The 23,278-nt window shown below is 53.8% G+C and overlaps 3 protein-coding genes across 4 annotated transcripts; 1 reads left to right on the top strand and 2 right to left on the bottom strand.

Annotated features, from left to right (window-relative positions):
- Positions 1-23: 23 nt before the first annotated feature.
- On the bottom strand, positions 24-5,861 carry PRSS53 (serine protease 53). The gene is given in 12 exon segments (XM_082670605.1): positions 24-604; positions 872-1,089; positions 1,320-1,465; positions 1,552-1,796; positions 1,882-2,032; positions 2,825-3,044; positions 3,189-3,347; positions 3,350-3,475; positions 3,479-3,749; positions 4,078-4,240; positions 4,346-4,366; positions 5,322-5,861. Coding segments are annotated over 12 exon segments (1,884 nt in total). The 5' UTR covers positions 5,380-5,861; the 3' UTR covers positions 24-498.
- Positions 5,862-7,272: 1,411 nt separating this feature from the next.
- Positions 7,273-9,430, bottom strand: VKORC1 (vitamin K epoxide reductase complex subunit 1). 2 transcript variants are annotated; one of them, XM_082670392.1, is made up of 3 exons: positions 9,156-9,425; positions 8,218-8,327; positions 7,276-7,752 (listed from the first exon to the last, which is right to left on the bottom strand). In XM_082670392.1, exons 1-3 carry the CDS (start codon positions 9,326-9,328, stop codon positions 7,544-7,546), a joined length of 492 nt encoding a protein of 163 aa, XP_082526518.1. In that variant the 5' UTR covers positions 9,329-9,425; the 3' UTR covers positions 7,276-7,543. The 2 variants fall into 2 exon arrangements, with proteins under 2 accessions (XP_082526519.1, XP_082526518.1); XM_082670393.1 differs by lacking the exon at positions 8,218-8,327 and having other exon boundaries at positions 7,273-7,752; positions 9,156-9,430.
- Positions 9,431-16,273: 6,843 nt separating this feature from the next.
- BCKDK (branched chain keto acid dehydrogenase kinase) lies at positions 16,274-20,976 on the top strand. Its single transcript, XM_082670006.1, has 12 exons — positions 16,274-16,390; positions 16,979-17,345; positions 17,471-17,539; positions 17,634-17,744; positions 18,042-18,089; positions 18,170-18,289; positions 18,768-18,866; positions 19,071-19,144; positions 19,485-19,613; positions 19,703-19,792; positions 20,275-20,433; positions 20,526-20,976. Exons 2-12 carry the CDS (start codon positions 17,151-17,153, stop codon positions 20,668-20,670), a joined length of 1,239 nt encoding a protein of 412 aa, XP_082526132.1. The 5' UTR covers positions 16,274-16,390; positions 16,979-17,150; the 3' UTR covers positions 20,671-20,976.
- The last annotated feature ends 2,302 nt before the right edge of the window (positions 20,977-23,278 follow it).

Here is a 23,278-nt window from a genome sequence, read left to right as displayed (position 1 = left end):
CCTGTGACCAGCCCTGCAAGAAACCCAGTGCCAGGCTCTGCAGCCAGGCCACCCTCACCAGCCAGATTCCAACACTCGGGAGAGGCAGATTCAGAGAGAGAGCCATGGGTGGGAATGTTGCCTGTGGAAGGGGGGAGCCCTTTACTACAATTTGTAATTTATTTTCTAAAGTCTATTTTGTAACAATTTATTTAAGTTTAAAAAAACAGGAAAATTGCTCCCCCCAAAAAAAGAAATTTTCAAAGTACATGGCTGGTGTGGTTGTATCTGAGGGGATGATGAATAGGGAAAGCTGGGGACGCCTGCGTTGGACCGCAGAGCTGGACGTGGAGGGGGCATCCACAGGGGAGGTCTCCCTGTGCTGCAGAGGGGAGCGGGGGCAGCTGTCAGTCGGGGCAGGCTCCTTCCCAGAGCCCATTGCGCTGTCGGGCCTGCCCCAGTGGGGGACAGGGTCGGGGGGGATGGCAGAGGGGCAGGGGCAGTGACACAGGAATTGCCTCACTGTGACCGCAGCATCCCACAGCCACCTGTCAACAGCCGGCTGGCTGGCCTGTCAGGGAGAGGAAGGAGGATGGGGCTGGCCTCGTCCTCACAGCTTCCCTCCCTTCCTCCCTTAGAGGAAGAGGAAGGAGGCGCTCCTCAGCCCCCATGACAGATGAGAAAAGTGAGGTCCGAAGAGGCTGAGAGGCGTGCTCTCCCAGTCAAACAATGACAAGAGCCAGAATTTGAATCCAGATGGGTCCGTCCACTGCTCCACTCCACCCAGGGCAGCTAGAGGTGGGTCAGGCCAGACCCTGCCCTGCCCTGCCCCAGGTCGAGAGAGAAGGTGTCTGCGGAGGCAGTGTTGGCACGAGGGCCCAGGGCCACGTACTCTTCGTTAGCCGGGCAGCTTTCAGGCTCGGCCTCAGGCCCTGGCTCCTCGGTGAAGTAGACCCGCCATTCCAAACTGCTGACCCAGTTCTCATAGGTGGGGAGCATTGTAAAGATGGCAGGCCTTGCCGGGCCTTCGCAGGCGTCTCCGAAGCTGTGCAGCCCAGCCAGGAACCATGTGCCCCTCACTTCCTGCACCAGCGGTGCCCCCGACAGGCCCTGTCAGGGGTCAGGGGACACTGGTGACTTCCTCCTCTCCCAAGGCAGCTTCACGGGGCAGAGGGGGCTGAGGCCGGGGCTGGGGGCCTGGCTCTTTGGGAGCCAGTTGGCAGAAGGGCTGAGTTTCGGTGAGAGGTCTGAGGCCAAGCCTGGCAGAAGGTCTGTTCATGAGCGGCAGCGCGAGGGGTGCAAGGGGTCCGTGGGGTGAGGACAGGGGGAGTGGGGCTCACCTCACAGCTGGGCGGCTCACCCACAGCACTGATGCACATCGTCCGTGGCAGAATGGGGGTTCTGTCGCTCCCAAGGGCTGTGTGCAGGCGGCTACAGGCCTTGGACCCCAGGAGGGTCACAGGCACTGTCTGAGGGGAGCTGGTGCCTGCAGGGTGACAGAGAAGACCCAGCTGCTGCCTCGGCCTCTAGGCTAGATGCACAGCTGCTGGTGGCCCTGTCCTACCTACGTACCTGCTCCTTGGTGGGCTAGCCCCAGGACCCAGCCGTGTTCCCCATCAGGCAGGTGGTGGTCCGCGTAGGGCAGGCAGAGGGGCCGCAGGCTGGAGCCCAGTGTTACGGGCTGGGCCAGCAGCAGGAGGGCCACGTCATAGCCCCCCTCTGGGTGGCTATACATCCCATGCAGGGTGACTTTCTTCAGGCCCCGCTCCTCTGGTCCGGCCCCCAGGCCTACAGTCCATTCCTCTGGGGTCTGGCGCCTGTGCAGGGGACAGCATTGACAGCACTGGGTGGCACGGCTGCCAGCAAGGGTGGGGGCACAAAGGCAAGGGAGACGGGACTCACCCAATGAAGCAGTGGGCAGCAGTCAGCACCACCTCCTCGGACACCAGGGCTCCGCCACAGGCCAGCTTCCCTCGGTGCTTCAGCATGGCGTCCCAGGGCCGTGGGGAGGGAGCTTCTGCCTGGGGCCCGTCTCTCCTCAAGGATCCACAGGCTGAAACAGACGGATTACATCATCTGCCTTCCTGCTAAGTGCTCACTGCATGCCAGGCCCTGTGCTAACCGCTTCCCATGTGCTATCAACCATCTTCACAATATTCTTTTAAGTTGAATCTTGCTTGCCCTAATTACCGAAGGTAACCAAAGTTCCAGAGGGGTTACGTGACTTTCTAGCTCAGTAACCACAGGCAAATAGCCAACCTGAGATTCAAAATCCAGGGCCTAAGCTTTTAACTCTGATGGTCCAGGATCATGGGAGTGGCCTGCTCATCATTCTCTACCCCGCCTGTCTGCACCCTTCTGGGCTTGGAGTGGCCCCAGAACTCCTGGCTCACCGGTGCTTCTCTTAACAGCAAGATAGAGCTTCCGCCTCAGGAATTATTTTGCATGCAGTTTGCATGTTAGTCACTTACTGCCAGAATTAATGCCCCACTGAGCGGGAGCCCTGCCCTCTCCAATCTCATGGAGTTCCTGCTCGGAAACTTGCAGCCTACCCCAAAACCTTCAGCCAGATCCCAGAAATTCCTCATCTTACCTAAACCCCAAATTCATAAAGTTCCAAAGCATCTATGCCTCTTAGCCGTAAATGGAGCTGTTCCCATCCTGGGGGCTGAAAGGGGCCTTGTAAGCCCCCTCATTAGCCCCTGGCAGCGTGTGGATACCCTGTATCAGTTTTCTATTCTGAGCTGAAATTTGTTCCACTGTGGCTTCCACCTGCTGCCCAGAAGTCATGCAGCCCTGAGGGGAGGTCCCCCCACGTCCCGCTCCTGACACTCGCTGTTCATACCTACACAGCTGTCCTCATCACTGATCTCTGGGGTCTCAGCGTCCTGGGCTACAAAGGCTGCCCCCTGAGCTTGAGCCTGGAGCCAGGAGCTGTGAGCAGTCACGTCGGTCAGCAGCACAGGAGTGTCTTCCTGGGCACAGTCTGTTGCAAAACTGATGATCCCAGCTTGAACCCAGTGTCCGTCAGGTTCGCGGCACAGCACGGGGCCCCCGGAATCTCCCTGGAGCCAAGCAGTGTTGTCAAGGACAGACACCTGAGCCCCAGCCCTGGGCGGACACCCTCTACGTGTGTTCCTTCCCACCAGTCCCTGTGGATTGAGTGCCCAGCCCCCTCCTGTTCCCTTCCCTTGTCCTCCCCCTCAGACCTGACAGGGGCCCTGCACCCCGGGCTGGGGACCTCCACACAGCATCTCAGGCCGGGCCGGGCTGGCCAGCAGCCGCTGGTGCAGGCGGTTGTAGAGACAGTTACACGTGGGGCGGCTGATCAGACGCAGGTGTATATTCCGTAGGGCCCTGGGAACTGGTGAAAGAGAGGGGGTTGGGGCTGGAGTCTGGGCTCGGAGGAGCAAGGGAGACCGGGAACGTGGACAGTTGGCAGCTGAGGCTGTGTGACCTTGGGCAAGCAGAGTGCCCCTCTGGGCTCCAGCCTGGGTCAGCACTTACCGTCATTGTCCTGATCCCAGCCAGTGGCCCAGCAGTAGGTCCCAAAGGGGAAGCGATGGGCAGGTTGAGGCAAGCAGAGGGGTGTGTGGGCCACAGGGTGGGCGAGCCGTAGCAGGGCCAGGTCCGAGCCCTGGCTGTAGTGCTTATAGTCCCTGGGCAGCTGCACAGCCGTCACCCCCACCTCCTCAGCCCCTGGGCTCAGCCCCTCGTGCTTCACAGAACCCAGGACAACTGACCAGGAGTGCAGTTCCGTGACTGTCGCCCTGGAAGTGGGGGGGGACAAGACCCAGGCATTGAGTGCAACGGGGGATGGTGACACCATGGGAGACAGCACAAAGTGGGTGAAAGATGGACAGAAAACCTGTGGCTTTAAGCAAAGTCCATCCTTCTCCCAACTCAGATGTCTCATTTGTAAGGCTTCTACCATGAAGGGCTGTGAAGATTAACTTGATAGTATGTACCCGGCACATGGCATATTTTTAATAAATGGTACTTTGTTACTCTAGGGGCAGGGCTCAGTCTTGAGGGGCTTGGGGACAAATCATTCACCCCCAAAGCCAGAAACCCTGTTTGACCACAGCCGTGACTCACTTTTCTAAGCAGTGGGCCGCAGTGAGGACCCAGCTGTCCGCCACCAGGGACCCGCTGCAGATGTGGGCCCCCTGCCTCCTCACACTGGCCTGCCACGGCCACTCGCCAGGAACAGTGTTGCCCTCCTGAGGTGTGGAGGGGCCAGGGCCACGCTGCCCGCATGCTGTGGAGAGGCGGGGGTCAGGGTGACAGCAGGCCCCTGTCCTGCCCTCACCCCCGGCCCGACCCAGACCCAAGTAAGGCCCAGGCCCCACGGCCCCAGACTTACCATGCTGAGCTGCTTGAAGACCTGGGAAGAGAGAGACACAGGTGAGCCTTGGGGCAGGGAGCCTTACCTGCCTGGCCCAGCCTTGGTGGAGGGGGCAGGTTTGGGGGGATTGGTGTGGGCTGCTGCTATGACTCTGTGGCGACCTCACCGGCCCCTCCCAGAATTAAAATATTTATATGAGGTCGAGAAACAGCTTGTATTGGAAGCTATTCAGAGTGTACACTCAGTCATTAATTCTTCTGTCTCAGCCGTGCTCAGCACTCCTGGGCCTGAGCGGCAGGGCCTGGGGTTCAGCTTGGGACCAGGCCAAGCCTCCTCCAGGCCGCAGGACCCCCAACTCCTGCCCCAACTGCTGAGTCAGAGAGGCGGCCTGTGCATGTGAAGAGCATTAGCTTAATTGTGCCCTGCGCTGCAGAGACCTAAGAGGAATAATTAGAGGCCTGTGTCATGTCCAAGTTGGGGAGGGCATCAAGAGATCGAGACTCACCCCGCCCCTGTTCTGACAACTCGGGCTCCGCCATCTTTCCGGAAACCACCAGAGACTCTACCAAAGGGTCCCCTGCCCTGCCTCTTCCCCATCACAGGCACACACAAACACACCCATTGAACATCTGCTCCAGGAGAACCGGAACGTATGTAAAGGCGGGGAGACTGAGGCCACAGAACCCCAGAACTTGCCTAAGGTCATTCTGGAAGTAGAGAGGCAGATGGGGCCACAGGGCGCACACACAGGCATAATGACAGTTCCTGCAGACACACACTATAATCCAGCCCAAGGAAATCATACCCATTTGGACACAGGTGGCCACATACCCCTCCCCAACACACACAGCCAGACACGGTTACGTTGCCACAGGCTGACTGTGGCCTCCCGGGCAGGCACTCTCTCACACACCAAGCTGCAGGGGGCTACTAGGGTAGAGGACAGCCCCCGAACCCCACCATACCACCTCCCCGGCAAACACGGGTGACTCACCCTCTATGAGAACCACGGCTCCCAGGATGAGCAGCCTCGGTCCCCAGCTCCCCTTCATGCTGCTCCAAGCCACTCTGCCGCCCGTGCTCTGGTTCTCCGAGAAGCCACCTGGATCTCCCTAGCTCCACCCCCACCTTGCTAGGAGTCGGGAGTCATTGCTTTTCCTGGGCTGGAAGGGAGCCAGCAGTTTCCAGCTCTGGGGCTGTGGCTGTGTGACCCTGGGCTGTTCACCGCCTCTCCCTGGGCCTCAGCCTTGGCCACACTGCCTGGGTTCAAATCCCAGTTCCCCCTAACACTTGAGTGACCTTGGACAGTTAGCCCGTTTGTGCCTTGACTGAAAAACTCCAAACTGTTGAGTGTAAAAGTGCTTAGACCGAAGCCTAGCAGAGTAAACTTGCTCCCAAGCGTGGGAGCTGTCCTACTGGAACAGGTGAAGGGCATGGTGGGCAGGCCTTCCCCAGTTCTCACTCTTCATTTCAGCTTCCCTCCCAGGCCTGGGTCCAAAGGGGTTTCATTTATCTTCTCCTAGTTTGATTCAGAGGCAGGGTGTACAGGGCTAGGTGTCAAGGGGCCAGGCTGTCTGCTTCTTGCTGGCTACGAGACTAGCAAATCTCAATGCCTCTCTGCTACCTTCCCGGGAAACAGGGTCACATGGTGCCCACCTTCCTAACAGGTGTTGGAAGACTCAATTAGGAGGGAGGAACACTCAGGATGCATCCTTTTCCTCTTCCTGACTTCTAACTCAGAACAGACCAGACTGTTCAGGGACCCTGACCCCAACCCAGAGGCAGCTGTGGCTCCGGTTAAGAACATAGACACCAGAGCCATATGGCCCTGGTGAATTCAAGTCCTGAGGGCTCCCTAACCCCCTCCCCCAAACTAGCTGTGTGATCTTGGGCAAATTACTTAGCCTCTCTCTCTGAACCTCAATCTCCTCATCAAGATATACAGTCAGCCCTCTGTATCCACAGGTTCCGCATCTGCAGATTCAACCAACTGCAGATCCAAAAAAAAAAAAGAAAAAAAATCCAGAAAGTTCCAAAAAACAAAACTTGAGTTTACTGCTTACCAACAACTAGCTACCTAGCATTCACATTGTATTTACAACTATTTACATTGTATTAAATATTATAAGTAACCTAGAGATGACTTAAAAGTATATCTTAAAGTATATGGGAGGGTGTGTGCAGGTTATATGCAAATACTACGCCATTTTATTTAATTAATTAATTTTTTTTTTTGGCTGCACTGCGCAGCTTGCAGTGGGATCTTAGTTCCCCTGCCAAGAATTGAACCCGGGCCCACGGCAGTGAAAGTTCCAAGTCCTAACCACTGAACGGCCAGGGAATTCCCTATGCCCTTTTATATAAGGGACTTGAGCATTCTCGGATTTTGGTTTGGGGGTGGGTAGGTGAGTCTTGGAACCAATCTCCTGTGGATACCAAGGGATGACTGTAAGAATAATACCCACCTCATACAATTGATATAAGGATTAAAAGAGTTGACATGTCAGGGTCTTAAACAGTGAGTCACATGTGGATAAGTGCTTAGTACATACTGGGAAAAACAAAACAAAAACACAACCTGTACCTGGCCCTCCAGGGCTGCCAAGACTGGCTTGGGGTGGTAGATAAGGCAGCTGGAGGGGTTAGGTTAGACTACAGGAAGAACTTCCCAGCAAGCCTGCATAGAACCAGAAAGGCAGATCTCACATGCTTGGCTGTCCCAGAAGACAAGGCCTGGCTTCTGTGGGTAGGAGGGACAAGCTGCCAGCCCATTTCCTGGGAGTGGGGGCTGATGGCACCCCAGGTCTTGCTGACTCCACATACTGGAGAAGGGACTAACTACCCTTCCCAGCAGGCCCTCCACTCTCGTTCTGACTCACATCTTCCCCTCCCAGAGGAGGAAAGACTGGGAAAGCCCCAACACTAAGGTCCCTGGCAGACAGATGGCTCAGACTTGGCTAATTTATTTAAGGAATTTTATTGCTCTGAACCATCCCTCCTTGGGCAATAGCAGGAACTTTGGAAACCAGTCTTTGGGGACAGAGGCAGAGGCACTAAGGTGAAGGAAACAGTGTGGCATGTTTGGTCCATTGTCCTGTGTGGGAGTATGGCAGGGGCAGGTTGCAGACTCTTCTAAGGATCCAGACGTAGCCTCCTTGGGCAAAGATCACAAGCCAAAGCAGAGCAGATGAGGTCAGCCTGGCTTGGGGTGAGGGCTCAGTGCCCCTTGACCTTGCCCTGGGGTTCCTGGACCTCCCGGAAGCTCAGCACCATCAGGCCCACATTGATGGCATAGGTGGTGATGCAAACAATGCAGAAATCATAGAGCACAAAGAACAGGATCCAGGCCAGGTAGACAGAACCAGCTAGAGACACCAGGGAACTCAACACCAGCAGGACAGATGCCCAGCGGCCCTGTAGGCAACCTGCAAGGCAGAAAAGGGTCAGGCATGGGCTTCAGGACTAGCTACCTCTAGAACACGCCATGACTCCATGGTGCCACCCAGATGGCAGGGGCTACTGGGGAAGAGTCTCTAAAATGAGAGGCTCTGACAGGCTCCGCCAAGGCCTTGGTTCTCCTAACTGTTCAATGATCCCTGGGACCCAAATAGTGAATTTTCCTGCTGAGCTCTACATGAGATGAAAGATAAGCAACCCTTGGTTTTCCCCCAGAAAGGAACTTCTGAGTCTTTTCCAGAAAACTGGGCTCCTATGAAGTCTCTAAGGGCCCTTCTGGCTCTGACAGTAAAGACTCCTTTAGGTTCCCACCTCCCAGGTGCTCAGTGATGAGCAGTTGGCCATCAGATGTCTGGGTCACCAAGATTGCAAGGGATGGGGCTGGGGTGGCCAAGACAGGAAGGAGCCTGTCATGAGAGCGTAGGGCCGCTCACCTAACAACAACTGTAGTGTGTAGAAGATGCAACCGAATATGCTGTTGGATTGATTGAGGACGCTGTCCTTGCCCAGCACGTGTTCCACCAGTCCGAAGCCCCGGCCCCACCTGGTGCAGGGGAGGGCCCAGGTTAGGAGTGTCAACTGAGTGCCATGGGCCTTATCCTGGGAGGGTTATTTCCAAGAAGCCATCTGGGCTGTCCTTCCCCTTCTAGCCCTTCCCCCAACCCCCACATGAGTCCAAGGGTCAATGGCCTCCAGGAACAGCCTTTCTTTGGCCAGGACAGGATTCCATGTCACTGCCCCTATCCTCCCCCATCCCCAGGTCACACCAGGCCATGGCTCCCCGATAGGTCCCCTTTTCATCCTAGACCTTCAATAAGTCTTAACATGGCAAGGTGAGTATAACCCTTCACCTTTACAGAGTTACCAGAGACTGGGAAACCAGGGCAGAATCTTTCTGCCCTGGATCCCTAAATCTCCAGCGCCCTGGCCACCCTCTCCCCTAGTCTGTTTCAGGTCATCCCACTAACCTAGACCCTCAAGCATAGCCAGATCTGGCCACCTTGTCCCCAGGCAAAGCCATCCTTAAGACCATAATCAAAATAAATTAAAAAGACCATAATCAGTCCCTACACTCGACCCCACCTCCCCGTCCTGCCCGGTCACTTATTCCTTGTCATCAGGATTCACGTGCACTCTCCCTCGAATAACCCCAGTCCCCAGCACTATCTGACCCCTCTACTCCACCACACTCCTGTCTCGTACACACCCGTCTCGCCAGGCAACGTCCCCTTCAGCAGTCCGGCTTCGTGCATCCGCTCCCCGGGCACCCCAATCCCAGATTCATCTGGCAACCTGGTCGCCATGCACACCTGGTCCCCATGCACCGCTCCTACGAGCAGCGGGTCCCCCAAGGCTTCACTCGCGCACGCACCTGGAGGAGAAGACGCGCGAACAGCTGATGGCGGTGCCCACGTCGCAGAGCGCGCGGTAATCCCGGTCCCGGGCGCGCGCCGCCTTCACGTGCAGCGCGTAGAGAGAGAGTCCTAAGCCCGCGAGGCAGAGCGCGAGCCGCGCCCACCCAGGGCTCCGCCAGGTATTGCCCATGTCTTCTGGTATCGCCGGAGGCGCCAGCCGGAAGGGAACCAGCCACGGAGCAGGGGCGGGGCCGGATTTGGCCACGCTCTCTCCCGCCCGTCTGGCTGGGTGACTGGTCTGTTGGTCTCACACTCCCTGATCCAATTGGCTGTTCCCAGGATTTGGCAGAAGTGCTGCCTGGGTACGAAAACTGCTGAGGAATGCTGGGACTAGAAAACCGGATTAAGGGACGTGGGTACCTACTGATTTGACGGCCTGCCAGGCATGATGGGAATTGTAGTCGGGGTGGCCGCAATGCCTCAAGGGTAATGGAGTCTCCGGAGTTTTAAAAATTTTATTAATCGGGCTAACAGTATATAGAGTTTACTCTCGCCCAAGCCCTGCTCTAACTTTGGAATATCCATGAACTAGAAACCAGAGGATCGAAGAATCCAGCGAATACTGCGATCCGATCAAGAACCACGCGTTTTCCCTGAAATTACTATCTCAGACATTATTAGGACTATAACCTCCAATCCGCCTAGTTTGCCCAGCCATTCCCTCCTGCTGCACCAGCGCCTCCTGCTGGCCGATCTCTCTCTCCGTCTCTCCCCCACACGCCCAGCTCCATCCCCTCCGCCATACCCTTGACAGTACCCTAACCTTTGTTCTATTGTGGCGCCACCTGGCGAAACCTGAGCCCAGATCAACCCAACAGTCCCTCCTTTCCAAGCCTTTGGTGGGCTAACTGAGCTCCCCACTTCACAGACATAGCAACTATTGATGACCCCTCTCACCTATACTTCCCCTTCCTTCCCATTTGCATTGAAACTTTTCCCCATTTTAGAAGTTGCAACAAATATCCCTTTACAATCAAGTTTTTTGGAAGATTTTACACTCCCAGTCTTTACTTCCTCACCTCTTCCTTGCTGCCCAGCACACCATAAACTAGCTCCTGCCCCCAATACTCCCCTGAAAACTTACGGCTAGTGTCACCAGGATGCTAAATTCAATGCATATTTTTCAGTTCTTATCATGCTTGGCCTCCCAGCAGTATTAATCACTGTTGGGCACTCCTTCCTGGGAACTCTTGTCTTCCTCTGGCTTCTGTGATATTTCACTCTCCTGATGGCCCCCTTCCTTCTCTGGCTGCTCCTTCTCAGGCCCATTCCTTTTCTTCCAGACAATGTGGCCAGTGGAATAATGGCTCCTAAAGATGTCGGTGTCCTAATTCCTGGGACCTGTGAACATGTTAGTTTACGTAGCAAATGGGAATTAAAGGTTGCAGATGGAATTAAGGCTACTAATCTGCTGATTTTAAAACAGATTATCCTATGGATCCAATGTAATCACAAGAGTCCTTAAAAGTGAAAAAGGGCAGCAGAAGAAGAGATTCAGAGGAAGGTGTGACTATAGAAGAAAATCACAAAGAGATGCAGTGTTGCTGGCTTTGAAGATGGAGAAAGGGTGTCATGAGCTAAGGAATGTGGGTGGCCTGTAGTAGCAAGAAAAGTTGAAGAAATAGATTCTCCCCTAGGGCCTCCAGAGAGAAATTTTTTTTTTTTTTGGCCCAGCCATGTAGCTTGCAGGATCTTAGTTCCCTGACTAGGGATCGAACCTGCAACCCCTGCATTTGAAGGGTGGAGTCTTAACCACTGGACCACCAGGGAAGTCAAAATTCATGTTGTTTTGAGTCACTAAGTTTGTGGTAGTTTGTTATAGAAACAATAGGAAACTAATACAGAGGACTAAGACTTAGACCAGTTTCTCACTTCTTTGCACAGTTTTCTGGAGTGTTCCTATATCCATGACTGACTTCCCCCTGAATGAGTCATCTAAGAGGGAGCAAGGTGGAAACCACAGTATCTTTATGACTTAGCCTTGAAAGTCTCATATTGTCATTTATCCTATTCTGTCAGGTCAGCCCTGTTCAATGTGGGAAGAGACTACAGAGGGATATAAATACCGGGAGGTGGGAATCATCGAGGATTCACACAAATCACCACAAAAATAATGACTTAAGAGAAAAACAATCATTTTATTTTCTCTCAGTTTTTAGGGGTTAGGCATTCAGTACGAGAATTTTGGCTGGGTAGTTCTGGCTCACATAACTGTGGTCAGATGCTGGCTAACGCTGGAACGATGGGAGGCTGATAACCTGGCCTCTCTCTCTTCTTGCAGTCTCAGGGGCTATTCGTGAATCCCTGTAGCCTCTCCGTAGGCACTAGTTTGGGCTTCCTCACAGCATGGCAGACTCCAGGCTACAATAGCCAGTTTCCAAAGTTGTCTTCAATGATTTCCACCTCCTGGGATTCATAACATTGTGTAGTTTCTTCCCACACGAAATAGGGCTGATCTGACCCAGTAGGATAATACAGAAATGATGGTTTGTGACTTTGGCGGCTAAGTCATTAGGATATTGTGGCTTCCATTTTGCTCTCTCTTAGATCACTAACTCTGGGTGAAGCCAGTTGCCATGTTATGAGGACACTCAAGCAGCCCTAAGGTGAGGTCCACTTAGTGAGAAACTGAGGCTTCCTGTCAACAACCAGCACTAACTTGCTAGGCATGTGAGAGAGCCACCCTGGAAGTGGATTCTCTAGCATCAGTCAAGACTTCATGTGACTGTAGTTTTAGGCAACATTTTTTTTTTTTTTGGCAGCACCGTGCAGCTTATGGGATTTTAGTTCCTTGACTAGGGATTGAACCCAGGCCCTTGCAGTGAAAGCGAAGAGTCCGAACCACTGGACCATCGGGCAACATCTTGACTGCAACCTCATAAGCAACCCTGAACCAGAACCACCAGCTCAGCTGCTCCCAAATTCCTGACCCAAAGAAACTGTGTGCGATAATAAATGTTTATTGTTTTGAGCTGCTATATTTTGAGGGTAATTTGTCACACAACAATGGACAATTAATACAGGGCAATCAGACTGCTTATGTGGTAACTCAGGACTCCAGTAAAAGTTCTCCAGGGAGCCAAGTGGAAGCTGCATCATCTTTTATGATCTAGCTTCATAAGTCATCATATAGTATCCCTTCCACTGTAATCACAAATTTGCTTAGCTCTAATGGGAAGGAACACAGAACTTCACCTCTTGATATGAGAAGTGTCAAAGTCACATTCTAAGAAATTCATGTGGGCATGTGGGGTGGGGCATCTTTGGGAAACACAAACCGCCACATGAGGCAACATTGTTTCCACTGATGTCTTCCCTTACTCCTTCCAGGTCACAGCTTCTGAACTCTGACCTGAGCCCAGATCTCTTTCCTGGGCTCCACACCCCAGAGCAGAAACACTTCTTGGACATCACCATATGTACGTCTCACAGGCCAATCAGATGCAATGCAATGCACCCCAAACTGAGCTTCTTACCTTCCCCAAACCTGGCCCTTCTCTGGGGTTCCCATTTTAACCATGGCCCCCCCCCCAATCCACCCAAGCCACTCCTCCTGGACCACTCCCTCATTCCCTATAATCTATGCAGACCTCTACCTTGACCCAAACCATCATCACCTCCCACCTAGATAAATGCAGTAGCCTCATCTTTGGTCTCTCAGATATATTTATCTCTTACCCTAAGATACATTCTCTATACAGCAGTCAAAGTACCTCTTTATCAAAAATTAAAAGATGTAGTTTTGTCACTCTGCCTTTCAATAGCTCAAGAAGAAAGCCCAATATTTCTTCCATTTATTTAATAAATGTTTATTGATCACCTGTTATGTGCCAGGGACTGTGTTAGGGGCACAGGATAAATCAGTATAGCAGACAAATATTCATACTATGGGCTTACATTTTAGGGAAAAAACTGAGCAATTACTATAATAAATACATAAGTATATAGTATGCTGTCAGTGATACATGCTACGGATAAAATAAAGAGTAAAGCAGAAGGAATTCCCTGGCTGTCCAGTGGTTAGGACTTGGCGCTTTCACTGCCTGGGGCCAGGGTTCAATCCCAGGGAACTAAGAGCCCAAAAGCCACACAGCGCGCGCGGCCAAATAAACAAATAAATAAATAAGAGTAAAGCAGTGTGAGGGGAATGGGGGTGGTTGCAATTTTAAATAGGGTGATCAGGTTGGGCTTCATTCAGCTGACATTTGGGCAAAAGCTTACAGGAGGTGAGGGATTAAGCTATGTGGAAATCTAGGGAAAGGGTGTTCCAGGCAGAGGGCACAGCTAGTGAGAGGTGGAACGTGCCTGGTATGTTGAGGGAAAAACAGGTGGGCCAGTGTGGCTGTTGCCATGAGTATGGGGGGTGAGGACGGAACGGAAAGAGGGGACGGAGGAGTCGTTCAATCTTTCTGGGTCTCTGTTGCCCCATCTGTAAAATGAGGATAATCACATTACCTCAGAGGTTCGTTATGAAGATGAAACGAACACATGTAAATCTCTTAGAAGAGAGCCTGACCAACGGGAAGGTGGACTCTTGGGGTGCAAGTCCAACCTCCACCGCCGGGAGGTAGCAGCGAGTCCCAGCCAGGCTGGTCCAGCGCGCAGGGTCAAATACACTGCCGGCCACGTGAGCGCCGGGATCCGGCACGCTTCAAGCCATCTTTTGCTTCTCTGCGCACTTCGGCCTTCCCAGCGGGAGCACCCTCCCCTCTCCCTTTTAACGCTGGCTCAAGCCCTGCCTTCCTCCAGCCGCCTCCAGAGCTGAGCGTCCTCCCAGCTTCACTCCAGGGTATTGCCGGGATGCGGGAAAAGAAAGGGTGGGAATGGTGTGGGGATGAGGGGCGAAGAGAAAATCCAGAGACTCAGGGAGCCCCTTCCTCATGATCTGTGCAGACTTTCCCCCAGTCCCTCAGGCAGGCCAGCCGGTGGTGAAGGGTCCCACCTCTGCTGAAGTTTAAAGACAGCTCCAGGGAATTCCTTGGTGGGCGAGTGGTTAGGACTCCATGCTTTCACTGCCGAGGGCCGGGGTTCGGTCCCTGGTCCGGGAACTAAGATCTCTCAAGCCGCATGGCTCAGCCAAAAAAGAAAAAAAATTTTCAAATACAAAACAAAACAGCCCCCCCCAACTCCAAAATATCGCCTGCTTCACTTACCCCTTTGCTTTAAAAATTTAAACTATTTAGAAAATACATGACCATGGTGAAGAAAAATCTGGTCAGTATAAGTACACACAAACACACACTGAAAAGTCTCTCTCCCATCATCGCCTGCTTGGAAAAACTGTCTTTTCACTGGTCTCTCTTCGTTTGGTCTCACTGGTCCCATCACTACCGCCAGAGCATTCTGTCTAAGGAGCAGATCTATCTAGATAAAACCCTTCAGTGGCTTTTTTTTTAAATTAGTTAATTAATTAATTGATTTTATTTCTGGCTGTGTTGAGTCTTTGTTGCTGTGCCGGGCTTTCTCTAGTTGCGGCGAGCGGGGGTTACTCTTCGTTGTGGTGCGCGGGCTTCTCATTGTGGTGGCTTCTCTTGTTGCAGAGCACAGGCTGTAGATCGCGGGCTTCAGTAGTTGTGGCACTCGGGCTCAGTAGTTGTGGCTCGCAGGCTCTAGAGCTCAGGCTCAGTAGTTGTGGCGCACGGGCTTAGTTGCTCCACGGCACGAGGGATCTTCCCGGACCAGGGCTGGAACCCGTGTCCCCTGCATTGGCAGGTGGATTCTCAACCACCGCGCCACCAGGGAAGCCCTCTTCAGTGGCTTCTTACTACTTCAGGACAAATGCACACTCATCCTTCAAAATCTGGCTCTGGTCACCTCATTCAGCTCCTCTCCTCCCAGACTCCACATGCTCCAGGCTCTTCCCTGTCCTGACATGTCCTTCCCACTCCAGCTCCTAGGCCTGGCCAGTCCTGCTCACACTGCACCTATACCAATTTCCCAGACCTTCCTGTGTGGCTCTTAGCACAACTGATGACACGGAAATTGTCTGCCTTCCTCTTCAGGGCAGGGAAGGGTCTATTTATTTAATTCAACACCAATCTCCTCTCCTTGCACAGAAAAGTCACCTAAACTGTGTTTGTTGCTGGCATTAATTAGTAATAATGATAATGTAACAGGGAAGAGCCATATCTGACTATATGTTCCATCTGTTTCTTTTACTTTAACCTTTGCTTTCTGCTGCTTTTGTTCACGAAAAGGATACTGTCTACACACAATGGCCTGCCTCGGGGAACCCTGCCCTTCTGCCTGAATGTTAAACCAAAGTGCCTTTGTTCAAGGAAACATCCGGACCCTGTCTGCCTGTGGATGGCTATAAGAAAGAAGAAATTAACACATCCCCTCCCCGAGGCTGGCCATTCCAGGTGATATTTGCAAAACTTATGGCCTTTTTACTTTACTTCCTCATCTCCTCCCCCTCTCTGTGCTATAAAAGAAACTGGCATCCAAACCCCGATAAGTTGGTGATTTTGAGACTTTAGTCTGCCATCTTCTCGGTCTGCTGAATTGCTTGCCCAACACCTCGTCTCCTATGCCCTGTCGTGCGGCGAGCAGAGCGAGCTTAGACTCAGTAACAATAATAGTAATAGTAATACCTAGTAGACTGGCACCTGGCACTATTCTGGGCACTTTACATATATAAATTCATGTGACCATACAACCCTAAGGTTGGTACAACCTCATTTTACCAATACGGGAATTGAAGTATTGAGTAGTTTAAGTAACTTGCCCCAGATGGTAAGTGGCTGAGCTGGGGGTTGAACCAGGCAGTCTGGTTTCCCACAAATGAGTCAAGAGCTAGAAGGGAGAAGGACGGGACCTCAGGGGAGGAATCCAGGTAGGGTTTGGTCTGTGCACTTTGCATCTAAGGGTCTTCTCGCCCTCTCGCATTTCTTTCCCAGAGATCCTATTTTATAGAGCAGAAGACAGAGGCCCAGAGAGACCAGATAACTCCGGGAGCTCTCTCCGGGAGAGAGCTGTGCTATTTATTTGGGGACCTGGGAGCAGAGAGACAGCCACGATGGGTTGGCGCGAGTTGCGAGTCCTCCGCTCCAAACTACAACTCCCAGGAGGCACCGGGCGCCCATAGCCCGCGTGACGTCACGGCGGCAGAGGGCGCAAGCGGCTCGGCCAGCCCGGCCGGTGGACTATTGGGCCGTTCCTCTCGGACCCCGGCCCTGGCTCTGGCCCCGAGGTAAGTGGAGCTACCTGCTCAGACCGTGCCGCGAAGGCTTCGCATCGCGCGCCCGCCGCCTCCGCCCTTGCTCTGGATTGCTGGAGCGCGCGTGGACTGGGGTTGGGGGGCTGGGGGACTGGCATCTACCATATGGGGAAGATCCGGGCCGAACCAAGTGACCCTGCGGAGGGAGGGAACCAGACAGGGACTCCCGAGCCGCTACTTCAACGCAGCCGACCCTGGGGTAAACAATACTGTGTGCCGCAGGTACGCAGGCCAGACACCGGCCGGGGTCCGAAGGCGCCGGATTAGGGGTCAGCCCCGCCCCCTGAACGAGGGTGCCCGGGATCAGAGGGAGCGGGGGTTGAGGTTTTCGGGCTGGATGGGTCTAAGGATCCTCTTCCCTCCAGACTACCAGATAGAACATCAGATTGAAGAATAGTAGCCCCGGAAAGCAAGGTTATCCAGAGTCGGCCTGTGTGTGCTTGGGGAAGTGGTTGAAGGGGTGGGCAGAGATTGTCCAAATCTGACTAACCCGTGCTCACGTGGAAAGATAGTGCGCCTGGATTCAGAGCCTTACAACTCCCCCTTCTTCCGCCTTTATAGATGGGAGCTGCTCCTGGAGGCTGAGCTTGTCAGCATCCTCGACCGGCTCTCGCCCCTGAAGTCAGAGAAGTGCCCCTGCCCACCCACACCCTTCTTGCCCCGTTTTGGGGTCGCCTCTATCTATCCGGTCCTCAGCCCTAGTGGCCGCCCAGTTCGACAAAAGAGCAAAACGATGATACTGGCTTCCGTGCTGGGGAGCGGACCCCGGGGCGGGCCAGCACTCTGGCCTCTCTTGGGGCCCTCACTGTCTCTCCGGGCCCGCTCCACATCAGCCACCGATACCCACCACGTGGAGATGGCACGGGAGCGCTCCAAGACAGTCACCTCCTTTTACAACCAGTCGGCCATCGATGTGGCAGCGGAGAAGGTGTGCAGCTAGGGCGGTGAGGCCTGGGTCCAGAGCTGGAGTGGGTGTCCAGGGAAGGGGTGGAGCTAATATGATGGGGGCAGGGTGTCAGAGATTCAGTGCTCAAGGGCCCTCTGCCCCTCCAGCCCTCAGTCCGTCTCACTCCGACCATGATGCTCTATTCAGGCCGCTCTCAGGATGGCAGTCACCTTCTGGTAAGATTCTTGCCCCTATTTTTCTCTTGGTCTCTGGAGCTCTGACCCAGCCACTCAGGCCCTGGCCTTAACTTTCTTCCTCTTTTTCTTCTAGAAAAGTGCCCGGTACTTGCAGCAGGAGTTGCCAGTGAGGATCGCTCATCGTATCAAGGGCTTCCGCAGCCTTCCTTTCATCATTGGCTGCAACCCCACCATACTGCACGTGGTAAGGTGGCCTCAAGGCGGCGTCGGTTTCCCTAGTAGAGAGGACCTTAGATCAGTGTGCCCACCGCCCATGGGGCAAATGGGGAGACGGAATCAGAGTGGTAGAGGCTTACCTGCCAAAAGGTTTCAGGGCCACAGAGGACTCGGACCCAAGCCTTCATGGAGGCTTGAAAGGCCATGATGGGGTTTGAACCAAATGAATTGGGGTGGATGGCGATCCCCATAGGTGGGCACGGGTGGCTGTTCTCTACCTGGTGCCCATAGCATCCCTGTGAATTCCCACACCTCTTCCTTGCAGCACGAGTTGTACATCCGTGCCTTCCAGAAGCTGACAGACTTCCCTCCGGTGAGGGCTGGGCCAGGGCAGGGTGAGGGGCTGAGAAGTCAGGGCTGGACCATCCAAGCTCATGACTCTGTGGCCTGCAGATCAAGGACCAGACGGATGATGCCCAATACTGCCAGCTGGTGCGACAGCTGTTGGACGACCACAAGGATGTGGTGACCCTCTTAGCTGAGGGCCTGCGTGAGAGCCGGAAGCACATAGAGGTCAGGGGCAGCGCAATGGGGGCTCAGGCCTGTTGTGAGGGCCTGGGAAGGGCACAGGGTTTCTTTTTTTTTTTTTTTTAACATTTTTTGTTTTTGTTTTTATTTTTTGTTTATTTATTTTTGGCTGTGTTGGGTCTTTGTTGCTGCACGTGGGCTTTCTCTAGTTACGGCGAGCGGGGGCTACTCTTTGTTGTGGTGCACGGGCTTCTCATTGCGGTGGCTTCTCTTGTTGCGGAGCACGGGCTCTAGGTGAGCGGGCTTCAGTAGTTGTGGTGCATGGGCTCAGTAGTTGTGGCTCGTGGGCTCTAAAGTGCAGGTTCGGTAGCTGTGGCGCACAGGCTTTGTTGCTCCACGGCATGTGGGATCTTCCCAGACCAGGGATTGAACCCGTGTCCCCTGCGTTAGCAGGCAGATTCTTAACCACTGCGCCACCAGGGAAGTCCCAGGCACAGGGTTTCTGAGCCCCTGCTCTTTACAGGATGAGAAGCTCGTCCGCTACTTCTTAGACAAGACGTTGACTTCAAGGCTTGGGATACGCATGTTGGCTACACATCATCTGGCGCTACATGAGGACAAGGTGGGGCACGGGGACCTGAGACCTACCTGGGAATGTCAAGTGGGGCAGAGAGGACTGAGCCAGGAGCCCCCATGGGCTGGGGACCCGGGCCGAGGGCCTGGGGAGAGCCTTGGGGCTGCTTCCGTAGTCTAGAGTTTGCAAGCTTTTGGTGGCCACGGTGTGGGTGGAGGTGATCCCTGGTCCTGACCTTCTTTCTCCTGCCAGCCCGACTTTGTTGGCATCATCTGCACTCGCCTCTCACCAAAGAAGATTATTGAAAAGTGGGTGGACTTTGCCAGGTGAGGCTAGAACGGCTAAGGGGGTGACGTCTTCGGGCAGGGAAGGTTTGGGTCTGATCCGTTGCCCAGGGCATGGTCCAGGGCAGGGTTTTTCAACTGTGACACTGTTAACGTTTTGGGCCAGATCATTCTTTTTTGTGAGGGGCTGGCCTGTGCTTGTTAGGATGTTCAGAAGAGTCCCTGGCTTCTACTCACTTGATGCCAGTAATACTCTCCAGCTGTGACAACCAAAAATGTCGCTAGAGATTGAGATTGTGAAATTTCCCTGGGAGGTTGGGGACAGAATCACCTCCAGTTGATAACCACTGGTTGAGGTCTGAACCCTTGCTCCTTTCCGCAGACGCCTGTGTGAACACAAGTATGGCAATGCCCCCCGAGTCCGCATCAATGGACATGTGGCTGCCCGTTTTCCCTTCATCCCGATGCCGCTGGACTACATCCTGCCCGAGCTGCTCAAGAATGCCATGAGGTGGGCTGCTGGATATATTGGAAGGGGGCAGACAGGAACTGGGGTGAGGCTGGGGCACCACCACCTACTGATCTTTGCCCCCTGCACAGAGCCACAATGGAGAGTCACCTAGACACTCCCTACAATGTCCCAGATGTGGTCATCACCATCGCCAACAATGATATCGATCTCGTCATCAGGTTTGCCCTGGGTGGGAGTTGGGGTGGGATGCATGGGGGTTCTGGGCACTGTTTCTGATTTGCTGGATGATTTCAAGCCAGTACCTGCCCCAGTCTGAGATTTAGTTTCTGGTTGGACAGGATATTCTCCAGTTCTGAGATTGCCATGAGCTGGACATGAGTGGATCTGGGGCCAGCTGTGGGCCCCAGGGCCCTGTCCTTGTCAGCAGCTGAGGGGCCCAGAGTGGGAAAAGAGTCAGAAATAAACAGTCTGCGGTGCTGGGCTGAGAATAAACGTCAAGTCCTATGAGGAAGTATAAGCAGTTAGTGGCAGAGGTAAGGGTGGAGAAACATAGCTTAAAAAAACAAGGCCCAAGAGTCTAGGTGACCACATTCCATGTCTGCGTGGAAGCGACAGGAAGCCCGACTTAGCACTGTCTACTTGGGGAGGTAGTGAGCCCCACCAAAGCTGAGCCAAACCCCTGTCGTCGTCATCCTGCCAGGATTTCAGATCGGGGCGGGGGAATCGCTCACAAAGACCTGGATCGGGTTATGGACTACCACTTCACTACAGCTGAGGCCAGCACCCAGGACCCCCGGATCAGCCCCCTCTTCGGCCACCTGGACCTGCACAGTGGCGGCCAGTCGGGACCCATGCACGGGTGAGGCCCCACCTGGCCAGAATGGAGGGGCGGGGGGGGGCCAGGAGACTCAACCTTTGAAGCCCGTGTTCTGTCCCCTTGCCTACCCCCAGCTTTGGCTTCGGGCTGCCCACATCGCGGGCCTACGCAGAGTACCTCGGTGGTTCCCTTCGGCTGCAGTCCCTACAGGGCATTGGCACGGACGTCTACCTGCGGCTCCGTCACATCGACGGCCGGGAGGAAAGCTTCCGCATCTGACCCCGCAGCCCTTGGCCTGCTTGCCTGCCCAGGCTAGGCCACACACCCTGGCAGGACCTTCCGGGCCCAGCAGGGTGCCACCCTGCTCTACACACTGCTGCATCTCGGGTCTTAGGGCCCCAAGCAGATGGACTTACGTGGAGCCAGGCACCTCCCCTCCTCGATGGGGTCCACTGCTTCCCTGCCTCCAGGCCTTAGAGGGGATGAAGTGGGGACCCTTGGGGTCTCCAGCACCAGCTCCGTCATTCTTGTTCCTGGGGAACCCCCACTCTGACCTGCTGTTTGTTATTAAAGTTCACATTTTGAATGCCCTCTTGGGCCCCATGTGTGGGCAGGGCAGGTGAGCCTTTGTTTCTGCCCCCATTCAGGTCCCCTGGGCCCTTGGGTTTAACTAGTTCATGTTCCAGTCTCTGTCCTCACAGCCTGGCAGACCAGGAATGGAACTGGCCCTGAGTCGCTTGCATGTTACATTTGGCGGGAGTGGGGATGACTTGGGCAGTTTGTGCAAAGACCTTTCATTTATTTCATTTACCAAATGTTTCTGGCTCCCAGACAATATTGAAGGACCGGGTTGGCCCAGCTTTAGGCCTCAGTTCTGACTCTTCCCTTCCCAGCAGTCACAGGTTGCGGAGGTGTCGGTCACCAGACTAGGCAACTTTCCAAGCCACCTGATTCCTGAACCTGAGTAAGGTTAAAAATACTGTCTGCCAGCTGTGCTTGCTGTTGCCAAGGAAAGGAACACACCAGATTGTGCTCTGACAGGCCCCAGAGGACAGTGGGGTCCTGGTAGGGAGGGCAAAAGGAAAGGACTCCAGGGAGCAGGTGGTGAGGTGACCACCTGCCTATCTTGCCAGGGAAGGAGAACGCCTGAAGGCCTGTTTGGTGGAACTGGTGATGGAGGTGGGGCACTGAGGGGAGACAGGAATTGTATCTGGTGGTGGGAAACCATAGTGACTTGATCCTGCTGGCTGCAGGGCAGAGGGGGTGAGACTGGAGAGGTAGGTGGCAGTCAGGGTGAAAGACCTTGAATTTACAGTGAAGAAGCATGGGTTTTATCCTGGAGGCAGCAGGGACCCATGGAAGGGTTTTAAGCTAGGAGGGATGTTTCAGGTTGGGTTCCCTAGAAGCACATCTTAAAAGGAGGATTTGTGTCCGAGTGATTTGTTGAGAAAGTGCTCCCAGAAGGGAGTAGGGGAAGTGGGAAAGGGAAGGGCAGGAGGCCAGGCAAGAGAGCTAAGCTCCACAGTCATTGATGGACTCCTCCACTGGACAATCATTCGTTTAATGTCCCTATTTGAATGGGGTTGGGGAGGTACTTAAAACTCGCTGGCTAAGAACTTCTGTTTTCATCTCTTCTGAGGCAAAATAGCTCTATTAGCCTGAGGGGCAGTTTGCCAAACAAGCCTCTGGTGCTGGCTTTTGAAAGCCCATCAAAGGAAATATAAGCACAAAGAAGCAACAGAAAAAGATTCTAGGGGATCTGGGTGAATCATCTACATAGTTCTAGGGGTGGGTGGAGAGTGGGAAAAGGTACTACAGTTTTAATTTTTTTTTTCTTGCCTGATTTTTATTTTTTCTGTTTCATATGCTGCCAGACAACTGGCATTTACTGCTCCCCCCAAACTCCTTCATTCCCCAAAAGCCAAGTTACCAGCACTTCCCACTGCCATCCCTCACAAATACTTAGACATTTCCTGATCTATAACCTCATCCTTAGGGCTTGAGCATTACACCCCTCTTAGAATTGTTTCTAAGCCCAATAACCAAATTATAAGTCAAAGATGATTAAGAGAGAGGCCAAAGGGAATGTTTGAGCACCTACCCTGTCTGGTATTGTGCAGTACACTTGTTTTATATACATAAGAGATAAGTACATGGTTCAACCTTTTTATAGTTATATGGCTTGTACAGTTTAACCTTTAACGACACTCTGGGAATGGACATACTTGTACAACTTCCCCAGTGAAGGGGCAGAACCCAGGATTCCTTACTCAATAAGCCCCAGATGCTCTCCATTACGTCCACTGCCTTTGGCTAGTTTCTGTTTGGGGGACCTGGTCCTTTCTTTACAAACGCTTGATTCTGTGAGAGTGATTTATTGGCTGTCCCAGGACACACATCCGTCCTGCTTCCCCCACCCCAACTGTCCTTTTCCCACTCAACAAGGAAGGCAGTTTCTTCAGTCTTAGACGGGAGACCCGTATTTGGCAGGCGGAAGTGGGCGGTACGGGGATGGGTGCTAATCCCAAATTCATCGCCCTAAAGCCAGGCATCCAGGGAGGCTGCTTTGGCTCTGCCCCGGTCAAGTGGGGGCAGCGCCCCCTGATCAGGCACCCGGACCTTTAAAAAGATCGAGCTGAGGCATCACATCAGGAAAGCCTTTTTCCTCTTTTCAACTCCAGGGTGCAGCCATAGTTCCAAACGGAAAACAACTCCAGGGCAACCGGCACAGTCCACGTCAATCTGGCCCAGCGCCGCGGAGACCGTCGCACGAGCCAATGAGCTCCTGCTACGTCACAGACCCCCCCTCCCGCCTCCAGCCGGCCGCGGCCTCCGCCACGAGTCGCTGACCCGGAGCTAAAGGCCCTGCGCGGCGCTGTATTCTGGC

This window comes from Grampus griseus (genome assembly GCF_964374135.1).
Source record: "Grampus griseus genome assembly, chromosome: 14".
NCBI lineage: Eukaryota > Metazoa > Chordata > Mammalia > Artiodactyla > Delphinidae > Grampus > Grampus griseus.
The sequence above is the reverse complement of the archived record's forward strand: the minus strand, read 5'-3'. Positions and strand labels throughout refer to the sequence as shown.

Bases quoted from the DNA above. Each gene is read 5' to 3' on its own strand.
- VKORC1 (XM_082670392.1), bottom strand. From the start codon at position 9,328: ATGGGCAATACCTGGCGGAGCCCTGGGTGGGCGCGGCTCGCGCTCTGC. The intron at 8,328-9,155 runs GTGCGTGCGCGA...CCCCTGCACCAG, and splicing joins TCGCGCGTCTTCTCCTCCAG to GTGGGGCCGGGGCTTCGGAC. The intron at 7,753-8,217 runs GTGAGCGGCCCT...TCTGCCTTGCAG, and splicing joins CACACTACAGTTGTTGTTAG to GTTGCCTACAGGGCCGCTGG.
- BCKDK (XM_082670006.1), top strand. From the start codon at position 17,151: ATGATACTGGCTTCCGTGCTGGGGAGCGGACCCCGGGGCGGGCCAGCA. The intron at 17,346-17,470 runs GTGTGCAGCTAG...CTGCCCCTCCAG, and splicing joins TCGATGTGGCAGCGGAGAAG to CCCTCAGTCCGTCTCACTCC. The intron at 18,090-18,169 runs GTGAGGGCTGGG...TGTGGCCTGCAG, and splicing joins AGCTGACAGACTTCCCTCCG to ATCAAGGACCAGACGGATGA.